Source organism: Schistocerca serialis, chromosome 1 (assembly GCF_023864345.2).
Source record: "Schistocerca serialis cubense isolate TAMUIC-IGC-003099 chromosome 1, iqSchSeri2.2, whole genome shotgun sequence".
Taxonomy (NCBI): Eukaryota; Metazoa; Arthropoda; class Insecta; order Orthoptera; family Acrididae; genus Schistocerca; species Schistocerca serialis.
In genome coordinates this window covers 562,277,568-562,293,213 of record NC_064638.1, presented here as the reverse complement: position 1 = coordinate 562,293,213, position 15,646 = coordinate 562,277,568, and the positions used below count along the sequence as shown (strand labels likewise).

The 15,646-nt window shown below is 37.2% G+C and overlaps 1 protein-coding gene across 1 annotated transcript in view; it reads right to left on the bottom strand.

Annotated features, from left to right (window-relative positions):
- Window positions 1-656: 656 nt before the first annotated feature.
- Window positions 657-15,646, bottom strand: part of LOC126475691 (protein disulfide-isomerase A6 homolog) — a 44,349-nt gene continuing 29,359 nt past the window's right edge. The window contains exons 6-8 of the mRNA XM_050103486.1: window positions 12,604-12,761; window positions 6,706-6,864; window positions 657-1,165 (exon numbers count right to left, since the gene is read on the bottom strand). Of these exons, the coding sequence (XP_049959443.1) occupies window positions 997-1,165; window positions 6,706-6,864; window positions 12,604-12,761 (486 nt within the window). The 3' untranslated portion in view covers window positions 657-996. The remainder of the gene's footprint in view (window positions 1,166-6,705; window positions 6,865-12,603; window positions 12,762-15,646) is intronic.

Here is a 15,646-nt window from a genome sequence, read left to right as displayed (position 1 = left end):
GTTTATCCTGTACCTACATTTGGAGATGTAATAAGTGAACTTCAAATTTTTTTCAAGCATCTATTTTTTGACCAGGTTCGCTTCAAATTTTCCATCACTCAATTTTTTTTTTATTGTTTCACTTAAGGTAGCTCAAGAAGCTGTATAAGACTGCTTAGTTTTGTTTGTTTCAAGAAAATATTGCCAGAGATAAGCCTCAAAGTTGCTTAAAACTCACGGGTGCACTATTGATAGCAGCACAATGGGGTCAAACAAATAATTACATATTTGCAAGTACTACATTGGTGAAAGTAAAACTCTACCAGTGGTCATTGACAACATTTGCAACTGTTCACATACAACTTCAGGAAAATTCCTGTTGATCATGTGGAAACTTTTTCCAACATTAGATCACTTGGCACAGAATGATCACTTCTCCAGTAGAATTTTCTGAGACCACAATCTAACACACAAAATTCCATATCTTTTATATTGAACTAAATTGGTTTACACTTAGAGCTTCCAAGACCTGGTGAAATCAGTCCGAAGTCATGAAACACTGGGGGCACTGAACAGGAGTAATGAGCTAGAGACATAGCAAGATTCTAAGCTATGGAAACTCTGAAATTCTGAACCAGGGTTCAATTACATATAAATGATAACACAAAACTAAAAAATTGATAAATCACATTACAAACATTTATTAGAATTGGCGAACAGCTTGTAATATGTTTTGAAGAGAAATTACACAAAATGCACACAAATGTGCTTTGAACTTAGACAATCAGTAAAAAATATGAACAATCAAATAATACAGCTTTTTTTCCCTCCACACACACACACGCATTATCACAAGTTAGAATAGTTCTTTCCTAATTCTCCAGTTCCTAGCAAAATACACACACATATGCACATCACACACTATTTGTAATAATTACTACCATCCTTTCATCCGTACAGCTCTACCTATGTTTCAGTCAGTCAAAATCATTACAAAGTTTTGTACTCTGCAAAGTTTTAAAGTTCATCTTTGGTGCCTATGTCATCAAGATCAACATCTGAGAGATCAATATCTTCTTCTGGCGGTAACTCTCCATCTTTCCCATCCCACGCTTCCGTTGGGTTAATCTTTGGAAGAGCCGCTCCTTTTACAGGTGCAGTAGAGCCTCTACCAAATGAGAGATCCCTAGAAGTAGACATAAAAGTAAAAACAGGATCAAAACAAACTGGGATTTACGCACAATTTTTGGTCTGCCTTATCCTCAAGACCAAACTACTTAGATCAATGAATCTAGCAACAATCACTGGCCACAAATGACGCATATGCAGTCACCTCAAAAATTTAGAATAAATATCTTAATAATATTCAGTAGAGAAACTCCCAATTGGAATATCGACAATGTAAGCAAAAGATAAGACTGCTACCTACTTTATGGTAAGTAGCAATCTATCTTTTCCTTAAATTGTTGATATTCACTACAGAAGTTGTCCAGTCTACTTACAGTGTAATATTCTTAGCACTACCATTAGCAAAACCTTTACTACTGTCATTTATTAATATTTTATTACAATTCTAAAGTAATTTACAGTACCACTAGTTCTCAAGTTAGGCACATGCTTAAATTTTGTTTCACCGTAAGTTTATCAGTTAGTTCATACTAGCCTTCAACAAAATTTGTACAAGCGACTATGAAAAGATTCAAATGGCTCTGAGCACTATGGGACTTAACATCTATGGTCATCAGTCCCCTAGAACTTAGAACTACTTAAACCTAACTAACCTAAGGACATCACACAACACCCAGTCATCACGAGGCAGAGAAAATCCCTGACCCCGCTGGGAATCGAACCCGGGAGACTATGAAAAGAACGAGAGCTATATGCCTCAGCATGTTTCTCAATCTCTCTTAACTAATACGTTTGCATACTGAGTGAATTAGAAATGCACACAGCACAGTGACCCAGGCTGATACAAAGGAGGGTGTGAGTGCTTCAAGTTAGAGGAAAATTGACATGAGCACTGAAAACGGTATTTTAGAGATATAAGAGATGGTGATTAATAACAGGTATGCAAAAAGAGTCAATAACATGATTTCTGACAACCTTTTGTAATTGTCACCTTAGGCATTTAAATCTGTAACAGAAAATATCGAGTCCTCCCATGGAACTTTTGCTACAGCATCAGAACAGACTGCAGGGCAACATTTAACAATTCAGCATTTTTATTTAAATTGTTCCTTCACCACTAGATCACTATCAAAGGCAAATTTGTAGTATTTCAATTGTTTTATAACAAAAACTTTTAGTGTCTTGATTAAATAATATGCAAAATATGATACTTTAAGAGAATGTAAATTATACCTCTAATCTTTAACCCTTTAACTGCTCCTGATGAGTTCCTTTGTACCTGTCCCTGTGAGCTCTAAATGTGTCTACGTGCGCCGCCTTAGTGGCACCTGTGTCCTCATGACATGTTGAGACGTGCTGCCGCTTCTTCTCCTGTGGCCTCTGGTCGTGTTAACGCACCCAGCCGTATATTCGTGCCGAGCTCCTAGTAGCTGTTCAGGGTTCCACCAGCACAGTTGAAGTCTCATGAGCATTTGCTGCTGTGTTCTTGTGTTGAAATTTTCACCTGCGCTTTTACTGACTGTTGACGCTGTTAATGTTTCGAGAAGAAAATGACACGCTGTTGTGGTTGTACAGGTGAGAAATCATCAAAATTCTCACTAGAAGCGACAGTGAGAATGAAATTTTCGACAGTGATGGTAGGGATTTTTCGTCGACTGAATCTCAAAGTAACAGGCCTGTCTCGTATACTTCAGCTGGAACAACGCATCTGTCAACACGGGAGGGATATCATTCAGAATCTGATGGGTCTGAGAGAGACAGTGAAGTGCCAGTGAAAAGAGCTCACTTTAGAGACACGTTTGACTGGAAGAAAAGTTATTTTCATCCATCTATGCATGCATTCGATGCTTCAGCTTCTGGACACAAGTGCGGTTTAGGGTCGGAGTCAAGTGTTTTGGGATATTTTCTGATATTTTTAATAGAAGAACTGATGAAATTTATAGCAGATGAAACTAAGATTTTTTTTATATACAAAAGAAAATATTCCAGAATCAGAGCATTCTCGTTTGTCCAGATGGAAAGAAACAGGTTTCGAGGAACTGCATCCCTTCGTCACTGTTTGTATGCTAATGGCTTGTGTGAAAAAGCTGAAGATCAGTCACTACTGGTCCACAGACACACTATTTAACACTCCTCTTTTCAGCAAAATTATGTCCAGGGACCATTTTCTGTTAATTTTAAGAATGCTTCACTTCAGTGATAACTCTGTCAACAATGAAGGAGACAGGTTATTTAAAATTAGGTATATTGTTGATAAAATTCGCACAACATTTCACAGCACATTTCATCCATACCAAAAGCTCTGCATTGACAAAAGCCTCTTGTTGTTCAAAGGGTGATTATCATTGAAACAGATCAGTCCCTCCAAAAGAAGTAGGTTTGGTATAAAAACATTTGTGCTATGCGACAGTCAGACGGGTTATATACTGGTTTTTGTTAACAAGCGCACAAATACTGAAATGGACTTCCACAATCTGGGGAAAAATGGTGACGTAGTAGCAACAACATTGATGAAACCATTTTTAGGAAGGGGACATCCGCTCTATGTTGATAAGTGGTATTCAAGCCCAGACCTATTATTCTGGCTTCATAAACATGGAACAAACGCATGTGGTACTGTTCACAAAAACAGACGCAACATGCCAAAATCATAGAACAAACTAAAACTAGGATAAATACAGTTTATGTCCACTGGCACAATCCTTGTGGTGAAATGGTGTGACAAAAGAGAGGTGTGGATGATGACCACCTGTAATACTGCAGAAATGGTTGAGATGGAAAAGACAAATAGAAAGACAGGTGAAAGATTAAGGAAACCACAGTGTGTTGCAGATTACAACAAGAGTATGGGTGCTGTTGACCACTCTGACATGCTGCTGCGGTAAGTGCAATCAGTACGAAAGACTGTCAAGTGGTACAAAAAAGTTCTTTTTCCACATACTGGATCTGTGCATTTACAACAAGAGTATGGGTGCTGTTGACCACTCTGACATGCTGCTGCGGCAAGTGCAATCAGTACGAAAGACTGCCAAGTGGTACAAAAAAGTTCTTTTTCCACATACTGGATCTGTGCATTTTAAATGCCCATGCTCTCTACAAAGTAGTAACAGGACGAAAAATGCAACTAGTGGAATTTCATTTATGTCTGGTAAGAGAGCTTGCTGAAGCTTACACAAAAGAGTGGAGGAAAGCTGGTAGAGGAAGGCGCTCTGGAGAGGAGAATCCTCTAAGATTTACGGGGAGGCATTTTCCAAAGGTCATCGAGATGGAAAACTAAGAAACTTACGCCAATGTATCGGTGTGCAGTATCCTTGAAGCAGAAAGTGTGCTGAGAAACGAGATATGAATGTAGAGCATGCAACATACCACTATGTGTAGTGCCACGTTTTGAGGCCTACCACTCTAAACAAAACTACTTAACGTCTATAATCACTCAGAAGAGAAGAAGTGATACTGATAATTTTCTATAAGTAAATGACAACAAAAAAGAAATAAAAAAATTATTTAAAAAATACAAAACTTGTACACAAAATAAAAACAAAAAATATATTTTTAATTCTGCCAGTGCTGGTCCAAAGCCCGGATCTAAAAGACGGATGGAAAATATATTCAGAAGGTGTAAAAGATAATCCAACACTTAGGATTTCTGATTTTGAAGCCATTTTACAGACGTGTTACCGCACTCTAAAAAACACGAACTGAATTTCTCAGATGCCATTAAATCTATAACATATGTTAAGCATAAAATTAAAACATGCATAGAGCTAGATTGCCGATTTAAACAAACATCACGTTTGTCCACGTGGCTGTCTTCCGCAGCACCTCTAACAATTAATTATCGTTAGCTTTGCCGTCTTAATCTTACTGCAATTAATGAAGAAGATTCACACTAGACGCGTTTCGCTTTTATTTACAAAACAAACATCTTCTGTGGTCACTGATTTTTTTTGCTTCATGTTTATATCTTTTGCACACCACTGCTTTACCTCTCTTCATTAGTGGAGATTGACGCCTAAAGATGACATCTTAGTATACACATAGCTGGCAGTTTTTTTTTTTTTTTTTTTTTTTTTTTTTTTCAGCTTTTTATTCCGCTGCATTGGCACTGTAGATCACATCACTTATGGAACTCTATTGGTGGGAGCATGAGCATTGATAATTGTGTGTCTTACTTGCAGATTTGAAAGTTAGAGTTGCAAGTCTGGGGGACTGAGATTTTAATTCTATGAGTGTGTCGATAATTTTGAGGTCAATAAGAAATCCATTGCCAAATTGTGGACAGTTTTTTGATGACGTTTTCCAAAGATTCCTTTATAAAGTTGGTATCCCTGTGATTCCATAAGGTCTTTATCACTGTTTCTGATTTCTTGAAGAGCCACGATTACAATTATGTATTTCTTCATGATATCAATGATGATTTTTAATTTTCCAGCTTAGCACAAGGAGTTAACATTGTGTGTGTCGAGAAGCACGAGATTTGTTTAGGTTTAATCCCATGATGTTTTTCAGTTTGTACCAACTGTTGAGTTTCTAGACGCTCCGATCCGTCATTATCTTCTGAATGACAGCTCACGCAATCCGAATGCTGTCTTTCCTGCTATTTATATTTGCAGTCGGTGAAATTATTCTTCAAAAAACTGTTCATGGTCGGCTGTCTAAGGTGTCATCTTGGTGTGAAGATAAATGCTTGACTTACAATTCTGAATGTTATTCAGAAAGATGGTGATGAAGGATGAAAAATTACAACATGAAATTGTGGAGACAGAAAAAATAGGAGCCTGGCACTTCAAAAATTGAAGAAGCCAGCCAAAGAAAGACAAGGGTCATTAAAGGGCATGAAAATTAAAGACACCCTAAGCCACCATACTACTAGAAAGACTACTATATTAAATAACTATAATATAATTACCAACTATGCTGCACAGTTGCTTGTTTTTCTTTTGAAAACTGCTTCTGTCACTTTCATTCCACAACTTTGATAACTCATAGAAATGACATATTTTAACACATGGAGCTGCTGTATAATTTATTATTAACTGGACAACCAGTTTCGGTCATAGATCATTTTCCGGCACAAATTTCATACTAATTTGATTTCTTTGTCTTCCTTGTCAGTTTAATTACTATATGGAAATACTTTTTTTAGTTGCTGCACTTTAAGGTTGTTTTATTCATCTGCTTTTTGCCGATGTCATTCTGTAATGATTCAAAGACTTTCTTTAAAACTGTTGGCGTAGAAGGGGAGGAAGGGGGAGTGAGCATAGTGGACACTAACTTACGACGAAATATGTATAATGTAGTGCTAATTTAGATTTCTTGGATTCTTCATACAAAACACTTTCTTCATGTTGTGTCAATCAATAGAGCCTATTTTTCTTTGAAGAATTGTGAACAAAGTATGTATGTGGCCATCATGCTCTGATAACACACACAACAAAAATTAGCTATTTTCATTCAAAGTAAAGCAAACAATTTTGTGTTAATGTCCTTCTGGTCATCAATCAATTACAATTTATTCATTTTCAGCCAAGAAGATGAAGCTATGAAAGCTGCTCAATTTCAAGAAGGAATATGAGAAACACATTTCATGAAACTTACCGTAAAAATTCGTTGATGCCATCTGTGGAGAAAGATCCCCTCAATATGGAATACTTCATCTTCTTGACATTCATTACTGCCATAGCTGGATAACCAAATCCACCAATTTCCAGCATTGACTCGAGTTCAGGTTGAGATCCAGCTTCTGCCCAAATCCACCTGCAAGCCACAATCAATGAAATGAATATATTCATATACTAATAATAGCCAATAGCTGCAAAATTATCGATAGAGGAAAAATAATGTAAGATATCAGATCAAAGCTAAACGTCACAAGAAAGTGTAGGAGTCGTGTAGTGAGTGCATCTCTAATGATTGAGAGAACACTGTAATTTTATTTGGAATTCAAACTACCGTATTTACTCGAATCTAAGCCGCACCTGAAAAATGAGACTCGAAATCAATGAAAAAAATTTTTTTTCCCGAATCTAAGCCACACCTGACATTTGAGACTCGAAATTCCAAGGGAGAGAAAAGTTTTAGGCCGCACCTCCAAATCGAAACAAAGTTGGTCCACTGTAATATGATACACAATTTAGATCGAAGGAATGACGATACAGCTACAGTAGTTTGGTTCGAGTCTTAAGCTTAGCAGTTAAGCTTTACCATGTAGCCATTGCTATGCGTCAGGTGCTCCGTCCGTATTTATACGGGTACCATTCTTTTTTCACGTGCTTCGTCTGGTTTGAATTGACTGCTTATTTTTCTTTGATCTGGTAAGTGCTGTTGTCTCACTCTAGTTTCGTAGTTTCTTAGGCAGACAGGATTTAAATGAGTTAGACAGGATTTAAATGAGTTAGACAGGATTTAAATGAGTTAGACAGGATTTAAATGAGTTAGACAGGATTTAAATGAGTTAGACAGGATTTAAATGAGTTAGACAGGATTTAAATGAGTTAGACAGGATTTAAATGAGTTAGACAGGATTTAAATGAGTTAGACAGGATTTAAATGAGTTAGACAGGATTTAAATGAGTTAGACAGGATTTAAATGAGTTAGACAGGATTTAAATGAGTTAGACAGGATTTAAATGAGTTAGACAGGATTTAAATGAGTTAGACAGGATTTAAATGAGTTAGACAGGATTTAAATGAGTTAGACAGGATTTAAATGAGTTAGACAGGATTTAAATGAGTTAGACAGGATTTAAATGAGTTAGACAGGATTTAAATGAGTTAGACAGGATTTAAATGAGTTAGACAGGATTTAAATGAGTTAGACAGGATTTAAATGAGTTAGACAGGATTTAAATGAGTTAGACAGGATTTAAATGAGTTAGACAGGATTTAAATGAGTTAGACAGGATTTAAATGAGTTAGACAGGATTTAAATGAGTTAGACAGGATTTAAATGAGTTAGACAGGATTTAAATGAGTTAGACAGGATTTAAATGAGTTAGACAGGATTTAAATGAGTTAGACAGGATTTAAATGAGTTAGACAGGATTTAAATGAGTTAGACAGGATTTAAATGAGTTAGACAGGATTTAAATGAGTTAGACAGGATTTAAATGAGTTAGACAGGATTTAAATGAGTTAGCAGCAAACACGAAAGAATACATGGCAAAATGTTTATATTCATCTTATTTTTATGGTGAAGAGAATACTGCATGTGATTCCTATTAGCAACGATCTCTTGTCACAGGTAGGAAAAAAATTCAGAATGTAGAGTTGGCCATATTGACAAACATCCTAAACAGTCATGCCAGTCGGATTTTCGTAGTACGTTGAAATGCTGCTACATTCGAAGATGACCAATACGGAATTTGTATTTACTTCGTTGGATAATGTATGAAAATTAAGTGGTCGAAACTCGAGGCAAAGAAAAAAAAAGCTCGTCTTCTGCCTTTTTTTTTTAAATTTACTGACGCAGAGGTTTTGTCGCCAGTATTTATCTTTGTGCCTGCCTGGAAAGCAAGCCTGTGTAGCTCTACATAATTCGACGGCAGAAGTTAAGTTGTGGTGGCACCAACCAACATTTTTCAGAACTCCCGCTTACTTTGCACTCTATTCTAAGTCGCATGCAGGTTTTTGGATTACAAAAACTGGAAAAAAAGTGCGGCTTAGATTCGAGTAAATACGGTACTCTTCTCTTACCAACAAGTATTTATATTTTAATGAACTAATATTTTTTGTCTCAAACTGGCCTTAATGACATTACATGAAAATTTAAATTACAGTTATAATTCATTCTTGGTATTATTCACTATTTTCAAATGAAGGCAAAGTTTTTAATACATCTGTTCAAATATCATTGTCCTGTGTTCCTTTTCAATTTATGAAAAGAAGTGACTGATATAACTTCAGAAGTTGTTACGTTTGGAGGGCATAATGGTCATTGCAAAGTAAAAATTTTGACAAAATGTGTAAATGCTTCAAATAAGGTCCTATTTGCCAGTTTTTGAAATAATGCGTTGATTTTTTAATACCTTGTGTTGATGATAACTTTTCTTTTCATTCAGTGAGTGACTACTGTCCATATTGAGACAATGAAGAGAAATTAGCTATCCATTTGGTACGATTTCCTTGCAGAAAAAGTTGTTGTGCAAATGTGTTTAACATTATTTCTTTAACTTTTCAGAGCTAAATATCTAACAATTTAAAAGGTCTAATGACAATCCCGACATATATGTTTAACATTTTTTCCCATAAATTCCCAGTGACATTATTCTTTTCCCTTAAGTATGATACACAAAATGTAAATCATTTTAGCAGAGCATACTACTTTCAAATGCAAAATATTGATGCAGCTCTCTATACTAGCCTATCTTGTTCAAGTATCTTATCTCTCTGCAACTGCTGCGAGCTACAGCCACTTGAACCAGGTTCTTGCAGTTAAGCTTTTTGTCCTCTTCTATTATGAACTCCACTATTACATAATTATCTATTTCCTAATGTCTCAGGATGTGTCCTGTCAACTGATTTCTTTGGTTAATGACAATATTATTAAAAGGATAGACACTATTCACCATATAGAGGAGACACTGAGTCACAGACAGGCACAATGAAAAGAAGACTGCTATGCATTTAAGCTTTGAGCCAGAACACCACCTTCTGAAGTGGGGGAAACCCCCCCCCTCCCCCCCCCCCCCCCCCCACACACACACACACACACACACACACACACACACACACACACACACACAAGACCACTGTGTCTTGCCTGCAGCAGCCAGACTGCAACTACACCTGATGAGATAAACAATTTGCTGTGGATGGTGGAGTACAGAGGAGGCTGGAGCAGGATGGTTGAAGGTTTAGTATTGCTTGTGGGAGGATGTAGGGATGTAGTGGGGACAGAATAGAGTTGCTAGGTGTAGTCAGGATATTTGGTGACGGGGGAAAGGGAGCAGAAATGGAGAGGACTAGAGAATGGGAAAAAAAGATTACTGGATGTGTTGGTGGAATAGAAGGCTTGTGTGGTTTTGGAGTGGGATCATGGAAGGGGACTAGTGAGGGCTGGGGCCACGGGGTTATCAGGGTGTATACGTCAGACAAGGAAAAGAAATCCTGGATTTTTGCCAGATTTCCCAGTTAAAAACACACTTTTTCTGTGTTAAGTGACAGTGCACTTCCCCTTAAACTGAAACTCTTACAAATTTGAATGCCACCAAACACAGAACTTTAGTTTCCAAAGCACTGAAATCGAGATTGCAATGCTGTTTTGTAAGTAAGCCAATCATAGCTCTTGTTACGTGATCTCGCCAGTTGATGACGGCAGATATCCGAAGCATTTGACAGGTTATGTAGTCAACAGTGATGTCACTTTGGCTAAGTAATGCATACAAACAATTAGGAAAGTTAATGGCTGAAATGATTATACACAATGTAGCTACGAGAAAAACTAAGCTTTCACATATATTGATCTCCAAGATTAATAAGCTAATCTTTCATGTGTAATATTTGCCTTTTTGTGTGTGTGTGTGTGTGTGTGTGTGTGTGTGTGTGTGTGTGTGTGTGACACTATAAGATACATCACACAAATGTACCCATAAATCTTAAAATAATTACATAAATGTCTGGTCTTCTGGGCTCTAAATAATTCTAAGTGGCTGGTCCTCAAAGTTTTAAATGAGAGTCAACACTGATTTTTAGAAATTCATTGCACATTCTCACACATAACAATTCATTTTGCATAATAGGAAATTTACTTTGAAATTAATGCTTTTCATTTCAGAAATTGCAAGAGTATGGGGAAAAAAAAAAGCAGTTTGTTGTTACGAAGTATTGCGTCGTCTTCGTCGTAAGGCCTTTGACAAATATTGCTGTTGGCAGATGCTTGTGTGTGCACTTTTTTTCTAAATGGCACATTTCCTTTACAACTAAAGTTTCATTTTGGTTTTTTCTCTTGTTTATGAGTTATTGCTGCAGGTGTTATACTGCAGTAGCAGGATACAGTAATACTCTTTGTTAGAGTATCAGTTCTTACCAGTCAAAATTACAAAAATTTAACTGCAAATTAGAACAAAAAATTCCCCAGAATTCCGAAAATTTCCCCAGGGCATACACACCTTGGCTATGGGAACATAGGATATATTGCAGGGAAAGTTGTCACTTGTGCAGTTCTGAAAATCTGGTGTTGGAAGGAAGGAACCAGATGGCACAGATTATGAAGCAGTCGCTGAAGTGAAGCACTATGTGGTTGGGCACCTTGATTCAGCTAGCAGGTGGTCCAGCTGTCTTTTGGTCACAGTTTGTTAGTAGCTATTCATATGGACAGACAGCTTGTTAGTTTTCATACCCATGTATTGGTTGCAACTTAGTTTGTAGATCACATGACTGCTTTCAGGTAGCCCTGCCTTTGATGAGATAGGGGATACCCACGGCCTGAGTGGAGTAGGGCGGGGTAGGAGGACATATGGGACAGACATTGCATCTAGTTCTATTGCAGGTGTATGTATGTGCGCACGCACACTTTTTCTACGTCGGAAGAAGGGCTTTTGGCCAAAGGCTTAACGTACAGCAGTATTTTCATTGTGCCTGTTTGCTATTCAATGTCTCCAATCTGGTCAACAGCAACCTACCCTTTTCATAATATTGTTATTTCGTCATGGACTTTCCACTGTTTGTTATTCCTTTGTTTAGTAAAGTCAAAGGTTTTTTTCCCCCCCTAGATGCAATTTGGTATTGTTATTAGTTATCCTTGTAGCATAACATTTCAAAAGCTTATATTCTCTTCGTGTCTATACTGCTTACCATCCACATATTACTTTTGTAAAACAGTGAGGAATTTTAGTATAAATATCTTCAGGAAGATACAGCATTGAATAGATCAATAAAGAAAGAATTAAGTACTTTTAGAGTATTTTGAACTATTCAGTTGCTCGTACACACACACACACACACACACACACACACACACACACACACACACACACACACCAGTATTTATATGAACAGTTTTTTCACCACCTCAACATGTCAGCAAGGTCATTAGATTTTTTTTACTGCACGTGTGGAGAAGTATTTAATGGCAATCACACACAATGATACTAAAAGGAATTTAAAGAACAAAAGGAAGAACATTTACATTAATATCTCCCAGGTTGATAACATATGAAAATTCTACTGCCAGCTGCTTAACTGTCCCCCAAACTGACATCTCACATGTTTCTGACTATATGACTGCATTGTAGATGAAGAAGACTAGGCAAGTTACTGATATATAGAGTGTATTGTGTGTGTGTTACCTAACTAATTTCATTTATATGGTATTTACTGCATTAACATAATTTTTTTATTTTCTGCAAAAGTTTAGACATTTAAATGTGCCTGCATACAAAATCCTCTTGTGGCATCACATTGTATATTAATGTTTAATTGCTTTAAGTTAGAAACACAATGCTATTATGGAGAAATACAAAGCATAAGAAGAAAAACAATTCACTTAAAACTTACCCCCACATTTTCTGTTTGTACTTCTCACCCATTTTCTTCAATGTGTCTAGATAACTATATCGGCAATCTGACTGACAGTCCAAAATATGGGGCAAAACAGATACAACACAAAGTGGATGTTCTTCGCAGGCTTCTTTAAGGGTTTCTTCATTTATTATCTGCAAACAGAGAAGAAATGAGAGTTTACGAAGCACCGGTGCATAGTTGCACACAGTGAGGGACATGGATACAAACAAGGGGTGGACAACTGCTAAAATTATGTAGATACTTCAGGAAATACTGAAGTTCACAAACACACAGAAAGTTAAGTGTGCCATTCTGGTCTGGAAAAATAATACCTGAATGCCACAATAAAAAAACTTCCCCCTTATGCTCAACTTAGAAAGTTTGCTTTGTTTTCTGGTTTAACAGCTGAGACAGAGGTCATCTAAGGATCATTCCACATCAAAGGGGCCAATATCAAAAAACGCCTCCACTCTACCATCTCCAAATGTAACAAAATTTGATGTGAAGATTCTATATGGCCTTTGAAGGTTACAAACCAAATTTCAGTCCAGTATCTTCAGTGGTTGAATTTTTAGGGGCTTTTAAAGAGAGGCTAATCATCTTTGTATCACATACGAAAGTGCAAATGTGCCAAGATTGATAGGTCATTTGCTTTACTATGCACAGACAACTTTATGCTGAATCACAACATGGCAAAAAAAATTGGGATTTAGTCACATCTAAATATAGATACAAGCCTCTAAAGCGGCTAAAAAATTTGGCGAGCTATTCTGAGAGCCAAGGTTTGACTGACCACTGCTACTTTTCGTATGAACCAATCACACCAAAACTTCAGAGGGTTTTTTTCTATCTATGATGGCTATCTATTGATCAAATTTAATTAGCATTGGATGCTTACATGAAAAGATATGCATCTGCACACAAGTTGGCCAAAATTTTCTACATTCAAATTTTAGGGTATTTTTGGGAGGCATTATCTCAATTGTCACTTTTTAAATCCTTTTTTTTTCTTGCCACAGCTGGAAAGAGCATGCTTTAAGCTTTCAAAGTTACATAGTTTAATCTCTGGATCTTGCACACCAATGGGTAAGAATAGCTATCAAAAGCACGGACAATGGATTATCGATAAATCAAAAAATTAATAAAATTTGAAACTTTAAACCAATAAAAAAAAATGTGTAAGTGTAGTTTCTTTCAGTAGTATCAGATTTTCCTGAAGTTTAGGGAATGTAACTATGCTAATAAGAAGTGTTTTTACATCATTTTACAGTATAGAATATAAATACGAGGGCCGTTCAGAAAGTAACCTCCGGTTGATTTTAAAAAAATACACCAAGTTAAATAAAAATATTTTAATATATACATCTTACAACTACATCTTTGCACTATTTTTCTACATAGTCTCCATAGCGATTGAGGCACTTATCGTATCTCTTCACAAGCTTTGAAATTCCTTCTGCATAAAAAATCACCCGTTTGTGCCTGGAGCCAGCCTGTGATCGCATCTTTGAGCTCTTCGTCGTCATCAAACCGCTGTGACCCGAGCCATTTCTTCAAATGCATGAAGAGGTGATAATCACTTGGCGCCAGGTCTGGCCTGTAAGGTGGATGGTTGATAATGTCCCACTTGAAGGACTCAAGAAGGGCCATTGTTCTGCGAGCAGAGTGAGGACGGGCGTTATCGTGCAAAAAAACGATACCGGAAGTCAGCATACCACGGCGTTTGTTCTGTATAGCCCGTCGTAACTTTTTTATTGTTTCACAGTACACGTCTTGATTAATGGTCGTACCACGTTCCATGAATTCAACCAACAACACCCCTTTGGCATCCCAAAACACCGTTGCCATCAGTTTTCTGGCAGAAAAATCTTGCGAGGCTTTTCTTGGTTTGGTAGGCGAATTTGAATGTGCCCACATCTTTGATTGTTCTTTTGTCTCAGGGTTCACGTACTTAATCCAGGTTTCGTCACCGGTCACGATTCTGTTTAACAATGGTTCTCCTTCGTCCTCACAACGTGACAGAAAGTCTAATGCAGAGGCCATTCTTTGAGTTTTGTGGTGGTCGGTAAGAATTTTGGGCACCCATCGTGCACAGAACTTACTGTCACCCAATCTTGCTGTCACTATCTCGTACAAGAGAGTCTTAGAAATCTGTGGAAAACCAGTAGACAACTCCGACATTGAGAAACGTCGATTTTCACGAACTTTTGCATCAACTGTCTGAACGAGTTCGTCAGTCACCAATGATGGTCTACCACTCCTCTCTTCATCATGAACGTTTTCTCGTCCACTTTTAAATAAACGTACCCATTCACGGACAACTCCTTCACTCATAACTCTTGGTCCGTACATGGCACAAAGCTCACGATGAATAGCTGCTGCAATATATCTTTTGGCTGTAAAAAACCTTATGACAGCACGCACTTCACATTTGGCGGGGTTTTCTATTGCAGCACACATTTCAAACTGCCACAAAAACTAAACTAGCGCAGGTACGATGTTCACTCGACCACGGCTTGATGCCGACTGACCTGTTGAGTGCGTGAACGCACAGATGGCGTCGCTACTCCCCCCACAACCCGCACTGTGACCAATCGGAGGTTACTTTCTGAACCGCCCTCGTATAATAAAACTCAGAAAATGGTCAAGATTATAAAATCTATAAGATCATAATGGAATGCTATGTTGCTTTAGAACGTTCTAACCCTACAATGCATGGTGGTGCATATATGCATTTTCACTCCGTTTCCATCGGCATTATAAAGCAGCAATAGTGTTTTTTTTTACGGCTCTATCCTCGCAGCAGTGATACATTGCTGATTCACCACTTTCAGTTGTTGCTTTCATTATTGGCAATTTTCACAGTGTCAGTTTTCTGTGCAGTGTAATCTTTGGTGTTGACATTGTACAATCTTAGTGTTGAGTACTGAGTGTTTGAGTAATCAACAGTCATTGTTTTAGCTGAAGGTGACCACTAAAACAATATGTTTTGATGGCCTAATTTGTATATTTTATGTGCAAGATTAAATCTTCTAAG